Source organism: Rhinoraja longicauda, chromosome 11 (assembly GCF_053455715.1).
Source record: "Rhinoraja longicauda isolate Sanriku21f chromosome 11, sRhiLon1.1, whole genome shotgun sequence".
NCBI classification, from domain to species: Eukaryota; Metazoa; Chordata; class Chondrichthyes; order Rajiformes; family Arhynchobatidae; genus Rhinoraja; species Rhinoraja longicauda.
Genome location: NC_135963.1, coordinates 32,830,118 through 32,846,500, shown reverse-complemented (window position 1 = coordinate 32,846,500; position 16,383 = coordinate 32,830,118). Strand labels below are relative to the sequence as shown.

Here is a 16,383-nt window from a genome sequence, read left to right as displayed (position 1 = left end):
CCATAAGATCTAAAGATTTTATGATTGGAGGACTTTGACAGGCATGGGTAAACCTGCAAAGTGGTAAGAACATGAGGAAAATTTTACATTTTATTATTAGATGCAAAGGCAAAAACATTTCTATTAGGTTCAAAATGTCAGTATTCAAATAGAGTGATAAAGACCACAAATAACATGATTATTTTAAAATCATTTTATCACGATCCAATGTTTTTTTCCATGAAATTGTTCAAAACCACTAATTGAGAATAAAGAAAGCATTATGCTTCCAATTATTTTTCACAATTTTTGCTCTACTAATTCGTTTAATTTTATGTAATATATGTAGTTAAATGCAAGAAATTCCAATAGACCAGAGTTTGGTTATACCCATCACCGTTGCTTATTATTTTAATTTTAAAATGGTTATACTTACCATTGTGCCATTTATGCTCTTTAGTTTAGAAACAGTACCGACAATTAGAAAATTTCCTTCCAACACGGTAACTTTCTGGCTCAGATTACCAACAAGTAAATCAATGTGATGGAGTTTTTGGTCATTATGTGTGTGGTAAAATAAGAGGGTGGCATTTAACTCATTTACTTCATCCTGCAGGTCCAATATTTCCTGAAACAAACAAAAAAACAACAACTTTATTGCTAATGGCATTAACACACAAATTAACACAAATCCTTCTACAGTTGTACCGGGCCCTGGTGAGACCGCACCTGGAGTACTGTGTGCAGTTTTGGTCTCCAAATTTGAGGAAGGATATTCTTGCTATTGAGGACGTGCAGCGTAGGTTCACTAGGTTAATTCCCGGAATGGCGGGACTGTCGTATGTTGAAAGGCTGGAGCAATTAGGCTTGTATACACTGGAATTTAGAAGGATGAGGGGGGATCTTATTGAAACATATAAGATAATTAGGGGATTGGACACATTAGAGGCAGGAAACATGTTCCCAATGTTGGGGGAGTCCAGAACAAGGGGCCACAGTTTAAGAATAAGGGGTAGGCCATTTAGAACGGAGATGAGGAAGAACTTTTTCAGTCAGAGAGTGGTGAAGGTGTGGAATTCTCTGCCTCAGAAGGCAGTGGAGGCCAGTTCGTTGGATGCTTTCAAGAGAGAGCTGGATAGAGCTCTTAAGGATAGCGGAGTGAGGGGGTATGGGGAGAAGGCAGGAACGGGGTACTGATTGAGAGTGATCAGCCATGATCGCATTGAATGGGGAATGGCTGAATGGCCTACTCCTGCACTATTGTCTATTGTCTAAAACTACAACCAATCCAAAACCAGCCCAATTGCTTATAATATTTATCACACCTAATCTGGTGAGATTGGCAGAAAACCATAAACAAATGACTTGCTATAATGCCCATACATTGTTATTTACCTTGACCAACAAGCACACGAGTACTAAGCAAATAATCCCGACCTGAAATACTGAATAGTACTCAATTTCTTCCCCTTATTTCTTTCTCAATCTCAAAGGAGATGCACAGGCCTTTTTCCTTCTGTTAATCAGCTGTTTACATTCCTCAATGTCCATTACCCTCAGTGCACCATCAGCTAGCTTGTCCTTCTAGCCTGCTCTAACCTAAACCAAATGTTCCATCCGAATCTGTACTTGAAACCAACACATTTTTGCACCCTCACATGTAGCACGCTTTTAAACATCTGCATTTTGAATGGCCACGTGTGTTTAATGGATTTGTCTTGAGAATGTATTTGCTTTAAGAGAATGGCAGACATCTTTGGGCATTGCAATTCTATTTGTCACAGGTAGAGAAAAATGAATGGGATATCATTTTTTTCTGGCAGATTTCAATCTTTCTACTTCTAAATAATTTGTACACAATGTAAACAAAGGAACAAAATTACTCCAAAATGTTATTTTACACTGTCTAGCCTTTTATGGCCAACTGGGATTGCTTTTCAAGGAAACCTCTAACACCCATTTCTGCATTAGTATTGGTCAATAGTACAATCCAATTTTCACCCCATTTGCCCATTATTTCACTATTTCAATACAATTTGTTTTAGATTCTAAAACATTTTGGAACTGTCCCTTATAGGTCAAGATTTGTTCCTTGTGAATAAATGACATAAGTAACCTGTCAAACAAATTCCAAATAAAACTGTCAAAGCCAACCTAATGCAAACAGAAAGCTTGCACAAATTCAGTTTTTAATTAGAGCAAAAAGGAGATGGAAAAGCTCAAAACTGGCATTCAATATTTATTGCCGTTTAATGATGAAAAGCAGCTTTCAATTGCAGAAAAAGTGCAATCAAAGCTGAAACTTCTAGAAGCTTATTTTTGCAACTCTTATTTTGAAAGATTCCTCCAATGTGTTGTTCAAGTGCAAAGCAAACAGCACGTTCAGAGTAAAGTTAATTGCAAAATGCCAGAACAATTTGCATGTGGCAGTGGTATCTGCCTCAAAAAAATGCAGCTCACCTTTAGTATCTTCAATATTTTTAGGAACTTGCCGAATTTGCACATTAATAGACCAATAACTACTGCTAGAGAGAAAAAGATGAATCAGTAATCTTATAGTTTAATACTGATCAATTTCTCTGGCTCAAAGAGAACAATTTAAACAGCTGAATCTCATGTTGGCAATTAGATTGGACATTCCAAATTTACATTTTTTAATTGTATTTTTTTAAATGTCTATTTCATTATCCAACCTAGCTTTACTTATTTTCCCGAATCCAATTTTACCGTGCATATTTCTCAATGCTTAAATCTCATTAAAGTATACAACTGACTCTGCCGTTTAAGTTTCTGCTGTTCACTGTCTTCATTGCATCACAGATGGGATTTCCAAGAGGTTAAGAAATTAAATGTTTAAGTGTGAAAGTGCAGGAAGAAGTAACAGTATATGTTGCACAATGTTCAGTTTCCAGCATAATTTGTTCAGTTATCTGTTGCAGCCATTCTACTTTAAACTGATTACGGCATTTAGAATGTACAAAGATAATTTGAACCCAATCTGTACAATACATTCCTTTCACTAACTCAAATAATTTACTGTGCTGGCAAAATGAATAATGTTAACTGATGAAATAGAAATAGCTCTGTAAAAGCAGTATACAGCCAAACACGTGCATGCATTAGACAATAGACAATAGGTGCAGGAGGCGGCCATTCGTCCAGCACCGCCATTCAATGTGATCATGGCTGATCATTCTCAATCAGTACCCCATTCCTGCCTTCTCCCCATACCCCCTGACTCCGTTATCCTTAAGAGCTCTATCTAGCTCTCTCTTGAATGCATTCAGAGAATTGGCCTCCACTGCCTTCTGAGGCAAAGAATTCCACAGATTCACAACTCTCTGACTGAAAAAGTTTTTCCTCATCTCAGTTCTAAATGGCCTACCCCTTATTCTTAAACTGCGGCCCCTTGTTCTGGACTCCCCCAACATTGGGAACATGTTTCCTGCCTCTAACGTGTCCAACTCCTTAATAATCCTATACGTTTCGATAAGATCTCCTCTCATCCTTCTAAATTCCAGTGTATACAAGCCTAGTTGCTCCAGTCTTTCAACATATTGCAGTCCCGCCATTCTGGGAATTAACCTAGTAAACCTACGCTGCATGCCCTCAATAGCAAGAATATCCTTCCTCAAATTTGGAGACCAAAACTGCAGTATATTTCAGATTTCAAACATCTTTTGGGTGAAATCCCCTCTAAATCTTATACCACTTACCTTAAAACAATGCTAAAAGGAAACATTTTCTCACCATCTTCCCCATCAATTCTGTACACCTCAATCAGATCACCTGATTTAATTTCAGCAATGATGAAATTTTGGCGCAGAGAAAGCTGATCTCTGCACTAATATTTCTTTATTACTGAAATTCGTAATTCAAGAAAACATCCTTGCAATCTTTCCAGTGCAATCACTTTGTTCCTATAATGTTGCAATCAGAACTACAGTCAGTTCTCTAACTGTAGCTTAACTAATGTTTTATAAACTACAATTTTCTGTAACGTTTTATAAACTACAATTTTCTGTAACGTACACATCAAGAAATAGAAGTCGTTAACAAAATATACATTTTTTCAAATAGATTTCACGAAAATGAATTTTATTACCCATCTCAATATTTTGGGTACCAATATATGAATTCGGTATGAGCAAATTTCCATTACCTGAACAGGTGTAATATGTAACACCTGTAAACTATATCGTGGCTATTGAAAGAAAGCATCCTGTATACCTTGAACTGCATTACACAGTACATAGATGTAGAAACAAGGAACTGCAGATGCTGGTTTACACAAAAGTACATAAAGTGCTGGAGTACCTCAGCAGGTCAGGCAGCATTTTTCGTGAACATGGACATGCTGGTTCAGAACCATTCCTCAGACCACAGTACACAAATGATGCTTGCACTTGCACATATTCAATATCTGCAAAACATTTCAACCCACTGCACCATACATCTATAAAAACATATCCTCCACAATAAACGCTCACGTGCATTCATTCCTATGAGTCATCTCAGCGAACATCTAGCACAACACTCATGGTCTACAAAACAGCAATGAACCTTGCCTATCTGTACACTTGGAGAATTCTGAACTACCAAAAGCAAGCATGTCAAAGTACTGGAAAACTACCAATTATGCTTTATTTGCAAAATCCTCCACATTCACAGGAAGGTTAAATTAACCAATATCATTGTCGTCTCCAAGAATTGAGATTCTAGTTACCTTTAGTTGATGATCAGGCCATGTTATTTGCATACCTGACATCAGATTCTCAAAACAAAGGCATTATTCATAGCCTTTTCTGTGTTATCATGATTGCATTCTCTACCATTCCATCAAAACATGGCTGATCTTTACCTCAGCACTACTTTCCGCACAAACACCATTTCTCTTCATTTCCTTAATATCTAAAGCTATTGATCTACGCCTTGAATATGGTCAGCAGCTGAAAGATAGTATAAAGGTTCATTCAGAGCAGCCAACCTCACAACCTATCCCAATGGATCAGAGCTTAATATATCAACTACTTTGCCCAAGACCACAGAAATTTAAAGAGTTGTGGGCATTGTCCAGTGCATCACACAAACCAGACTCTCCTGATTGACTTATTTTAAATCTACACTTCATGCTGCCTCAGGAAAGCCACCAACATATTCAAAGAGCACTCTCGCACTTTCATTCTCTCTTTTCTGCTCCCCTCATAGGCAAAACATACAAAAGATTGAAAGTATGAGCCACCAAATTCAAGAACAGCTTCCTCCCATTATCAGACTCTTCAATAGACCTCCTGTACACCAAGGACGTATTCCCGACCCTGCAATCTTCCTCGTTGAAGCCCTTGCTCTATTTTTTAAACTACACTTTCTCCATATCTGTAACACTATATTCTGCATTCTTTTTTTCTTTTGTACTACTTTGTTGTATGCCTGTATAGTATGATTTGGCTAGATGATATGCAAAACAATGTCTTTCACAATTCAGTGGCGGCGCCTAACGGCTGCGGCTCGCTAGCAGTCTGTTCGTCTTTTTTCCTTTTTTTTTTTGTGTGTGTCAGTGTTGGGATGGTTTTTTTTTTTTTTTGGTTGTGTATGTGTGTGGGGTGGTGGTGTGGGTGGGGGGGTGGTGGGGGGAACCTTTCTCTTTTAGGTCTCTTCCTCACGGCGTGGGGTGCGGCTCGGCCGCGGGGCCTTCCATCGCCCGGTGCGGCTCGGCCGCTGGACTTTACACCGCTGGTGCAGCTCGGCCGCGGGGCCTTCCATCGCCCGGTGCGGCTAGGCCGTGGGACTTAACAGTGCCCTGTGCGGCTCGGCCGCGGGACTTTACATCGCTGGCGCGGCTCGGCCGCGGGACTTTACATCGCCCGGTGCGGCTCGGCCGCGGGGCCTTCCATCGCCCGGTGCGGCTCGGCCGCGGGACCTAACATCGCCCGGTGCGGCTCGGCCGCGGGACCTAACATCGCCCGGTGCGGCTCGGCCGCGGGACTTAACAGCGCACGGTACGGCCGCGGGACCTTCCATCGCCCGGCTCGGCCACGGGACGTTTCAGCACCCGGTACGGCTCGGCCACGGGACCTTCCATCGCCCGGCTCGGCCACGGGACCTTTCAGCACCCGGTACGGCTCGGCCGCGGGGACTTCCATCCCCTTGCGGGGACTGTGCGGGTCGATCGGGGACGAGCTGTCCGTCCGTGGGCGTGGGGAAGAGAGTGGAAGTTTTGTTGTCTCCATCACAGTGAGGGGGTGTTTGGAGTCACTGTGATGGACGTTTGTGTTGGGGTCATGTGTCTTGTGTTCTTTTTTTTTGTGTGACTGCTATGTAATTTCGTTCGGGACCTCGGTACCGAATGACAAATAAAGCTCTGTATGACAATTATAAACCAATATCAATGTGAGAGATAAAGTAAGGGAACTACAGAGTGTAGGAGTATTGCAAAAACTCAATATAAAAGGGAAAGATAGTTAAAAATATATATCAAGTGATCTACTTGATAAAACAAAAAGCAGCATTAATATATCCATCACAAAAGAAAGAAATCAAGGTTGATGTCAGCAGAACTGGAATGTTTCTCATAAATTAAGATATATAAGCACCTAGACCCAAGGATCCCAGAAACACACCTTTCATTTATAAAGGAGAGGAAACAAAGGGCCAAATTGTTCAGTTTCATTGGGAATTGCCTGTATTAACTGAAACTGAATAAGTCAGACTTTCACACATGCACAGTAAAGTCCCATACATACTGACAGATTCAGTTCAGAATTGTTAGTTTGGTGGAGTCCACTTCAAGTCCAGCAGTGGGACCAAGTCTTGCAGGAATTCCCCAATGTTGCAGCGAGGAGCAAAATTGTGCCTATTGGATTCTTCACCAGGTCTGAAGCCCATTGGGTTCAATAAGAAATATGAATTGCAAAAGATTAGGAAACAAAGGGAAGGACAAGACCAGCCTAAACCAGAAAAAAATAATCAGGTGAAAATAAACTCAGTTAAACAGAGGAGAGCTTGCAAAATGAAGTCTAGTAGATGAGCCCGTATCACTTCAAACCTTTTCTATCCATGTACATATCAAAGTGCCTTTTAAATGTTGTAATTGTACCCATCTCTACCCCTACCCAGTCCAACCACAATGCAGCACCTCACAATTATCTGATTAAAGTCCATCTGCTATTCGCTGGCCCAGATGATCAAGAACTTGTTATAATCACCGCAAACCTTCACTGCCCACTAAACCACCAATTTTATCATAAAATCACAAACCTTTAAACCATGAAACCTACATTCACATCCAAATTTAATATTTTTATTTATTCATTTTCTAGCAACACAACACACCATAACGTAAAGGTTCCCTGAATACTCTATATAGAGATAAAAATAATTTGAATTTGCCCAGTCTGATTTCTCTATTATCAAAATGCTATAACAGGTTTAATTATTCAAATTAGTAAACACAGCAATATCTCTATAAACTATTTTGCTGATTACCCTGTTTGCATCACTAAGCAATATAGACAGTAATTGTTAAATTAACAGATTAATAGTGCAACAAAAGTTTGTTGACATTGACAGTCATACCTTAATATTTTCTAAATGCTTTCAAATATTATTTTAATTGAAAACCATGTCAATAGCAATTATAAAGTATTGCATACATTAATATGAACAATCTCATTATATCTCTAATATCACAAGCAAATTGTGAATGCCGAATTGAGGATATAGGACAAAATATTTGTGTATGCATCCTGTTATCACACTGAAAATCACGATGTGAAATGTCCTGATCCTCATTCCTCGCAGCTGCACTTCTTACCTCATTTTGCTGAAGTGTCTCCATTTTTTTCTTCTGATCCTCTAAAGCTGCTTTAATAGTATCAACGTCATGCTGGACACTAGTAAGTGTGCTCCCAATTGTGGCAACACTCTGCAAGAATCAATGCAATATACTCATATTTTTAAAATTACATTCATTTCTCTTTGACAATTAATTAACCTTAAACTTTTCAATAATCAGATGCAATTTAGTCCCAGAAATTAATGTTCAATTTAAAAAAAAAAAGATTGTCTGGATATTGGTTATACATTTATGGCCCAACCCCAGTTGCTGTTCAGAAGTGATAGTTGGAATTCTTCCTCAATCATTACAATTTGAGTGGCTAAGTACTCCCACAATCCTGTTTTCAAAAGAATTTGATCAATTTTAGTTTTCCCTTAAACATTATAGCTCTACAAGAGGAGAAGGTGTATAGGTGGAAGAACTTTACAAATTTTGTCCAGTCATTGAGTCCCTTCAACAAACTCTAATTGGCAAATTACACGCCACAAGCATATTTTAAATCTATGAATTTGTTTTATATGGTTGCACCCAAGGAAACTTTCAATTCTTCTGGAACTCCATATAAATAATGGTCACCTAACACCACCCACATGACCAGCCTCCAAAGGGGCCAAATTCTAAAGTACACAGATTTGAACATTGTTTTTTGCCCCTTACCACAGGTTATTCTCCAACTCTGAAAGCTACTCTAGCCTAATATCGTGCCAATGTACCTCTGTTTTCTAGCCTACTACATTCAGTTTTTGAAATATTAGGATTCCTTCTTCAGAATAAAGCCAGAACCTTGCTGCATCAATTCTTCATTGATGTCAAATGATCAAATGAGACATGTTAAATGCACACTCCGCATACTACTTTTTGTGTTCTGTCAAATGATTGCAGAGATTAAAAAATTGTACTATTCTAGGCCTATTATGTGCATCTACATAAAACAGTTCCTTCGTAATAGTAACATATTTCCCTACAAAGCCTTTGACAGTTTTCTGCTAATTTTTGAGACACTTCTTTGACCTTCTAACTGGTTTGGATTTAAATCCCAACTATGAAGTATAAAAGATATTTTGCTGTTGTAATCAATGGTACATAAAAAGTATTTGCAAGAACAAAAACTCTTACATTTGATATAAAATATTAACATGAAGCACAGAGCTTTTACCTTCTGGAGTTCTTCCACAGTGACTGGAAGGTTGATTAGTTCAGATGCTGATTTGACATTGGCCTTTAAATGGGCAACAGCTGAATTCAGTTCATTAATCTAGTAATAAAACAAACAAAAGTGGGTTGAATCACATTCAAATATAACTTGAAGTTATAAATAAAACAAAAATCAGATTTAAAGCAATCAGTCTCCCTTCCTCTCATGTGTCAACATCTATTGCTTCCACAAACATAAACGTGCTCGCCAAAGCCTAAAATAAAACACGTTTTGCTGAAGTTGGCCAATATGCAGCAGATTTTGACAACAATGGAAAACTGGACCAGCTTTCAAAAGTTGTAATAATATTGTACAGACAGAGCAAATGAATAGTCCAAATTAAAAATCGGGAGATAAAATTTGATCAGTTTAAAAAGAAAGCAAACAGATCTATCACTGACAATCAGGAAGTTGAAAGATAATGGGTTGGCAAGTACTAAAACACAAGAGACATGGTGCTGGTAGGGACAGAGGTGAATAATGAACCGACAACTAGAGAACCAAAGGATAAGACACAGGAGAAAAGGTAGAGAGGGATTACAAGTACCAAAGTTGGAGGAAGCTTAGAAGGAGAAAAACTGGTTTCTCAGGATTTTATCAATTGTGTTATTTCAATGGTAATCATGGTTGAATGCATAGGAATGTGGGCAGCAGTCACGCAGTGGTAGAATTGTTGTCTTACAGTGCCAGAGACCTGGGTTCGATCCTGACTACAGGTGTTGTCTGTAAGGAGTTTGTCCATTGACCGTGTGGGTTTTTACTGGGTGCTCCGGTTTCCTCCCACACCCCAAAGACCTATAGGTTAATTGGCTTCCTTAAATTATCCTTAGTGTGTAGGACAGTGCTAGTGCATGGGGTGATCGCTGGTCGGTGTGGACACGGTGGGCTGAAGGATCAGTTTCCTAAGCTGTATTTATAAAGTCTAAAGCCACACTTTAGAAGCCCAAGCTTCTCCAAGCAGAAGCGAATGTTTAGGACTGTGCAGAACCATAAGATAAACATAAATGAAAAAAGGCATTATCAATTTGAACTGTAACTGCACGGGTCAGATCAGATTAACCTGACCCATTACCTACACTTGTTTTCCATGCAAATCTTGCATTGGCACTGCAACATACTGGTGGGTTCAACATTATGGCCTTTCTATAAGATAAAGCAAGTCACAAAATGCAATCAGGCCTCAAATGACAGATCCTGGGGTTGCCTTATATCACCCCAACACCTTTGATAGTTGGCACCTCACACGGCTTTTAAATGATTTAAAAATATTTCAACTGAACATAAAAATTCAAACTGTACTTAACTTTTTAAACAAACATCACCCCATTTGAATGCCAGCTAGCAGAGGAACCAGATGCATGGAGCCTCAAGGATGAGCAAAGTAGGGACCCATGGAGAGAGTATTCCTGCAGAAAGCAGAAAGGGGTGGGGAGGGGAAGATATAGCTGGTGGTGGTATCCCATTGCAGATGGCAGAAATAACAAAGGATGATTTGTTCAATGAGAAGATTGGATGGGCGACAGTTAAGGACCAAGAAAACTCATCTCCCTTCTTGGGGGCAGGTAGAGTGAGAGACCAGGAAATTGAGAAAATGCATGCAAGGGCTCTGTTAAACACAGTGGAAGGGAAGTCACATTTCCTAAAAAATATTTCAGATTTCTTGGAACAAAAAATCTAATCTTTAGAACAAATTCAACAGAGAAAGGGAAACAGAGCAAAAAGGATGGCTTCCTTACAAGAGAATAGATGGGAGGAGGTGGAGTCAAAGTAGCTGTGGGAGTCAGTAGGTTTGTAGTAAATGTTAGTGGATAGTTTATCTCCTGAAATGGAGACAGAGAAATCCAAAAAAGGGAGAGAGCTGTCAGGCATGCTCCAAGTGAATGTTCATTTCCTGTTGGTCAGCCCAAGTGCAACACATTACTACTCCTACACAAGCGGTGTTTCCCTACATCCTTTTATAGCCTTCATTTGTTTTACCTCCACTTCTCATCTGATTCCTGCCCAGCTTTTAATCATCAGTTTTGGTCATATACATTCAACATCCATTTGATACATTCCAGGTTTACAATAACATATTTTTCCCATTGTCTTTTGAGCCACAATGATCCCCATTATGCAAAAGCAGCACATTTGCTCACTTGCTTATTTAGTTCTGTGATGTTGGTCCATATTTTGCTAATTCCTTTGTCTCCAGTGTCTAGGTTGATAAGATCTTTCTGGACTGCAAGGAGATCTTCATTTAACTTTGGAATGTCACTAAAGGAAGTTTTTTGACTAGATTCCACTACAAGGACAAAAGAAAATCCAGTTTTAACACCAAAACATGAAGAAAGATAAAGCCATACAAGCATATGTCCTAATTCTTAAATTTTATTTTCAATAAGAACATTTGATTTTCTCCATATCTGCTTAGTGTCCTCACAAATTATTTTAAATGCTACTGAAAGGAGTGGGAACATTGGGTGAAGTAGAGGACTGAATGCAGGCTGCTACCACATAGCTGTAGATCAAAGTAACAAAAGTGGCATACAATAAATAATTTTTGGGGGCTTGGAGTTGAGGCATTAGTTCATTTATAGAATAAACCACTAATCAGGAGTTTATACTATTAAAAAGGTATCTAATCTTAATAAATATAATCAAATGAAAATAAATTTATGTGAAAACGTCTGCAATGTGTTAAGGCTATCTTTTAAGTTTTAGAAACATTTGCACCTTACAATCTATGCGACAATTACTAATGTCAGAATATTGAAAACTTCTGATTGGCAAGGATGTATTCCTGATCTCCCAATCTACCTCGTTATGACACTTGCACTTGTTTCTTCTTTGGATTTTCTCTGTAGCTCTTACACTATATTCTGCACTCTGTTTCCTTTCTCGTTTGCATTACCTGTTGTCCTAATAAATGGTTTGAATGTACTCATGTGTGGTACGATTTCCTTGGATAGCACACAACACAAAGCTTTTCACAGTCCTAAACTGTCAAACCTCTCCACATAGCTCAGGCTCTCAAGTCAAGTCAAGTCAAGTCAAATTTATTTGTCACATACACATACACGATGTGCAGTGAAATAAAAGTGGCAATGCCTGCAGATTGTGCACAAAAAAGAATTACAGTTACAGAGCTGTTCCCAAACCAGACTGTAATGTTGCCGGACAGGATGCTCTCTACAGCCCCAGAGTAGAAGCAATGAAGGATCCTCAGAGACACTCTGAATTTCCTCAGTTGTCTAAGGTGGTAAAGGAGATCCGGCCCACCACCACAGTGTCATCAGCAAACTTGATGATGGAGTTTGAGCTGAACCTGGCCCCACAGTCATGTGTGTACAGGGAGTACAGTAGGGGGCTAAGGACGCAGCCCTGGGGGGATCCTATGTTCAGGGTGAGGGAGCTAGATGTGTGTTCCCCCATCCTGACCACTTGGGGCCTGGCGGTGAGAAAGTCCAGGACCCAGGCACACAGAGGGGTGCTAAGCCCCAGTTCCAGCAGCTTCTCAACCAGTCTGCTGGGGACTATTGTGTTGAATGCTGAACTAAAGTCAATGAACAGCATCCTCACATAGCCCCCTGGTTGTCCAGATGAGAGAGAGCGGTGTGTAGAACCTGGGAGACCGCATCATCCATGGGCCTGTTCGGACGGTATGCGAACTGCAGTGGGTCCATGTTGCGAGGTAGGGCACAGATGTGCTTCTTGATTAGCCTCTCAAAGCATTTCATGACAACCGAGGTGAGGGCCACCGGTCAGTAGTCATTTAAACACGCTGGAGAGGCATTCTTTGGCACCGGTACAATGATGGATCTTTTGAAGCATGCAGGGACCACGGACTTGGCCAAGGAGAGGTTGAATATTATGGTGAGCACTGGAGCAAGCTGAGTAGCACAAGACTTTAGCACTCGCCCAGATATACCACCTGGGCCTCCAGCTTTCCTCGTGTTCACACGCGTCAGAGCCCACCTCACCTCATGCTCGGACACCGAGAATGTGTGCACATCCCCAGCGGTGGATCCCCCTCCAGCCTCGCTAGCCAGCGCCCCTTCGGTGCTGTTTTTAGACGGCGAGCTGGTGGTGTTACCCGTCTCAAACCGTGCATAAAAAGAGTTCAGGTCATCAGCTGAGGAGCCGGCACTTCCGGTTGAGGGGGTGCTGGACCTGTAGCTAGTTATTGTCCGTAGCCCCTGCCAAAGGCGCCTGGTGTCCTACTGCTCCATCTGTGACTCCATCTTGTCCCGGTACCTCCTTTTTGCATCCTTCACTGCCTTCCGCAGTCGGTAGGACTCTCCCTTGTAGTCGTCCATGTTGCCGGATGCCAGGCCAGAGTTGTAAGCAGCGGTGCGAGCATTCAAGGCCACGCGAATAGACCTGTCCACCCAGGATTTTGGGTTTTTGCCAACATCCTGGCAACATCCTTGTATATCTACTCTGCACTCTTTCAAGCTTCACAATATCTTTCCTATAGCAGGATAACCAAAATTAAACCCAATACTCCAAATGTGCTCTCACCAACGTCTTGTACAACTGTAGCATAACATCTGAATTTTTATACTCAATGTCCTCTTTAATAAGGCCAATGTGCCGAAAGCCTTCTTGACCGCCCCATCTATCTGTGACGCCACTTATAAGAAAGTCTATACCTGCACTCCTAGATCTCTCCGCTCTGCAACAATCCCAGACCCAGGCATTCTCTGTGAAGGTCCTGGCCTGGTTTAACTTCCCAAAATGCAACATCTCACATTGCACCATTAACCACTCTTCAGCCCACTTGCCCAACTGATCAAGATCCTGCTGCAAGTTTTTAATAACTATCTTCGCTATCTACAATACCACCGACTAAAGTATCATCTGCAAATCTACTAATCATGCCTTATACATTCTCCTCCAAATCTTTGATATAAACAACAAACTGCAATGGGCACAACGTTGATCCCTGAGCCACACCACTAGTCACAGGTTCCCAGTCCAAAAGATAACCTTCCATCACATTCTGCTTCCATGAAGCTAATTTTCTATCCAGTTGGACAGCTCTGTCTGGTTCAGAAGCGATCTAACCTTCCAAAGTAGCTTACCATGCAGAACCATATCAAATGCCCTGCTGAGCTAGGGCAATTATCTCCAAACATGCATTCTGTTACTTAATTGTTGAATAGCATTCCTTATTTGTCACATCCCCAACTTTAATGGTGTGGCAAAGTACAATCGCCCAGGTTAGCTTGCATTTCTCAAATTAAAGTCAAGTCAAGTCAAATTTATTTGTCACATACACGATGTGCAGTGAAATGAAAGTGGCAATGCCTGCGGGTTGTGCACAAAAAGAATTACAGTTACAGCATATAAATAAAGTTAATAAGTTACTATTAGTGTCGACAAAAATTTAGTCTCTGGGATTATAAAAGTTGACAGTCCTGATGGCCTGTGGGAAGAAGCTCCATCTCATCCTCTCCGTTTTCGCAGCGTGACAGCGGAGGCGTTTGCCTGATCGTAGCATCTGGAACAGTCCGTTACTGGGGTGGCAGGGGTCCCTCATGATCTTGCTTGCTCTGGATCTGCACCTCCTGATGTATAGGTCCTGCAGGGGGACGAGTGTAGTTCCCATGGTGCGTTCTGCCGAACACACTACTCTCTGTAGCACCTGTTCAGCACTGCCTTCAACCACTGAAGGTCACCTCACCTTCTGTCTCCTTTCTCTGTTCATTTATTTATTTACCTATTTATCTATTTATTCATTTACCTATGTTCTCAAAATCTCTGTAAAGCGTCTTTGAGTATATGAAAAGCGCTATATAAATAAAATGCATTATTATTATTATTATTATCCTGTCCTGGGCAGAGCTGTTCCCAAACCAGACTGTAATGTTGCCGGACAGGATGCTCTCTACAGCCCCAGAGTAGAAGCAATGAAGGATCCTCAGAGACACTCTGAATTTCCTCAATTGTCTAAGGTGGTAAAGGCGCTGCTTAGCCTTACCCACCAGTGCGGCAATGTGGGTTGCCCACGTCAGATCCTCTGTGATGCGGACTCCCAAGTATTTAAAACTGCTCACCCTATCCACAGTAGACCCATCTATCTCCAGTGGCGTGTACGTCCCTGGATGTTTAGCCCTTCTGAAGTCCACAATCAGCTCCTTTGTTTTAGTGACATTCAAGAGGAGGCTATTGTCCTAACACCAGAGTGCCAGATCAGCCACCTCCTCCCGGTAGGCCTTCTCATCGTTGTTGGAGATCCGGCCCACCACCACAGTGTCATCAGCAAACTTGATGATGGAGTTTGAGCTGAACCTGGCCCCACAGTCATGTGTGTACAGGGAGTACAGTAATGGGCTAAGGACGCAGCCCTGGGGGGATCCTAAGTTCCCCCATCCTGACCACTTGGGGCCTGGCAGTGAGAAAGTCCAGGACCCAGGCACACAGAGGGGTGCTAAGCCCCAGTTCCATCAGCTTCTCAACCAGTCTGCTGGGGACTATTGTGTTGAATGCTGAACTAAGGTCAATGAACAGCATCCTCACATAGCCCCCCTGGCTGTCCAGATGAGAGAGAGCGGTGTGTAGAACCTGGGAGACCGCATCATCCGTGGACCTGTTCACACGGTATGCGAACTGTAGTGGGTCCATGTTGCAAGGAAGGAGGGCGCAGATGTGCTTCTTGGCTAGCCTCTCAAAGCATTTCATGACAACCGAGGTGAGGGCCACCGGTCGGTAGTCATTTAAACACGCTGGAGAGGCATTCTTTGGCACCGGTACAATGATGGATCTTTTGAAGCATGCAAGGACCACGGACTTTGCCAAGGAGAGGTTGAATATTGTGGTGAGCACTGGAACAAGCTGAGTAGCACAAGACTCTAGTACTCGCCCAGATATACCATCTGGGCCTCCAGCTTTCCTCGTGTTCACACGCGTCAGAGCCCACCTCACCTCATGCTCGGACACCGAGAATGTGTGCACATCCCCGGGGGTGGATCCCCCTCCAGCCTCGCTAGCCAGCACCCCTTCGGTGCTGTTTTTAGACGGCGAGCTGGTGGTGTTACCCGTCTCAAACCGTGCATAAAAAGAGTTCAGGTCATCAGCTAAGGAGGAGCCGGCACTTCCGGTTGAGGGGGTGCTGGACCTGTAGCTAGTTATAGTCCGTAGCCCCTGCCAAAGGCGCCTGGTGTCCTGCTGCTCCATCTGTGACTCCATCTTGTCCCGGTACCTCCTTTTTGCATCCTTCACTGCCCTTCGCAGTTGGTAGGACTCTCCCTTGTAGTGGTCCATGTTGCCGGATGCCAGGCCGGAGTTGTAAGCAGCGGTGCGAGCATTCAAGGCCACGCGAATAGATCTGTCCACCCAGGGTTTTTGGTTAGGGAAGATACTGACCCTTACCGTGGGGATGATGGTA

General features: G+C 41.8%; 1 protein-coding gene across 1 annotated transcript in view; it reads right to left on the bottom strand.

Annotated features, from left to right (window-relative positions):
* efcab14 (EF-hand calcium binding domain 14) overlaps positions 1-16,383 on the bottom strand; it is a 34,252-nt gene that overhangs the window by 11,350 nt on the left and 6,519 nt on the right. The window contains exons 3-6 of the mRNA XM_078407347.1: positions 11,150-11,295; positions 8,973-9,071; positions 7,793-7,903; positions 416-607 (exon numbers count right to left, since the gene is read on the bottom strand). Coding sequence (XP_078263473.1) covers positions 416-607; positions 7,793-7,903; positions 8,973-9,071; positions 11,150-11,295 — 548 coding nt within the window. The remainder of the gene's footprint in view (positions 1-415; positions 608-7,792; positions 7,904-8,972; positions 9,072-11,149; positions 11,296-16,383) is intronic.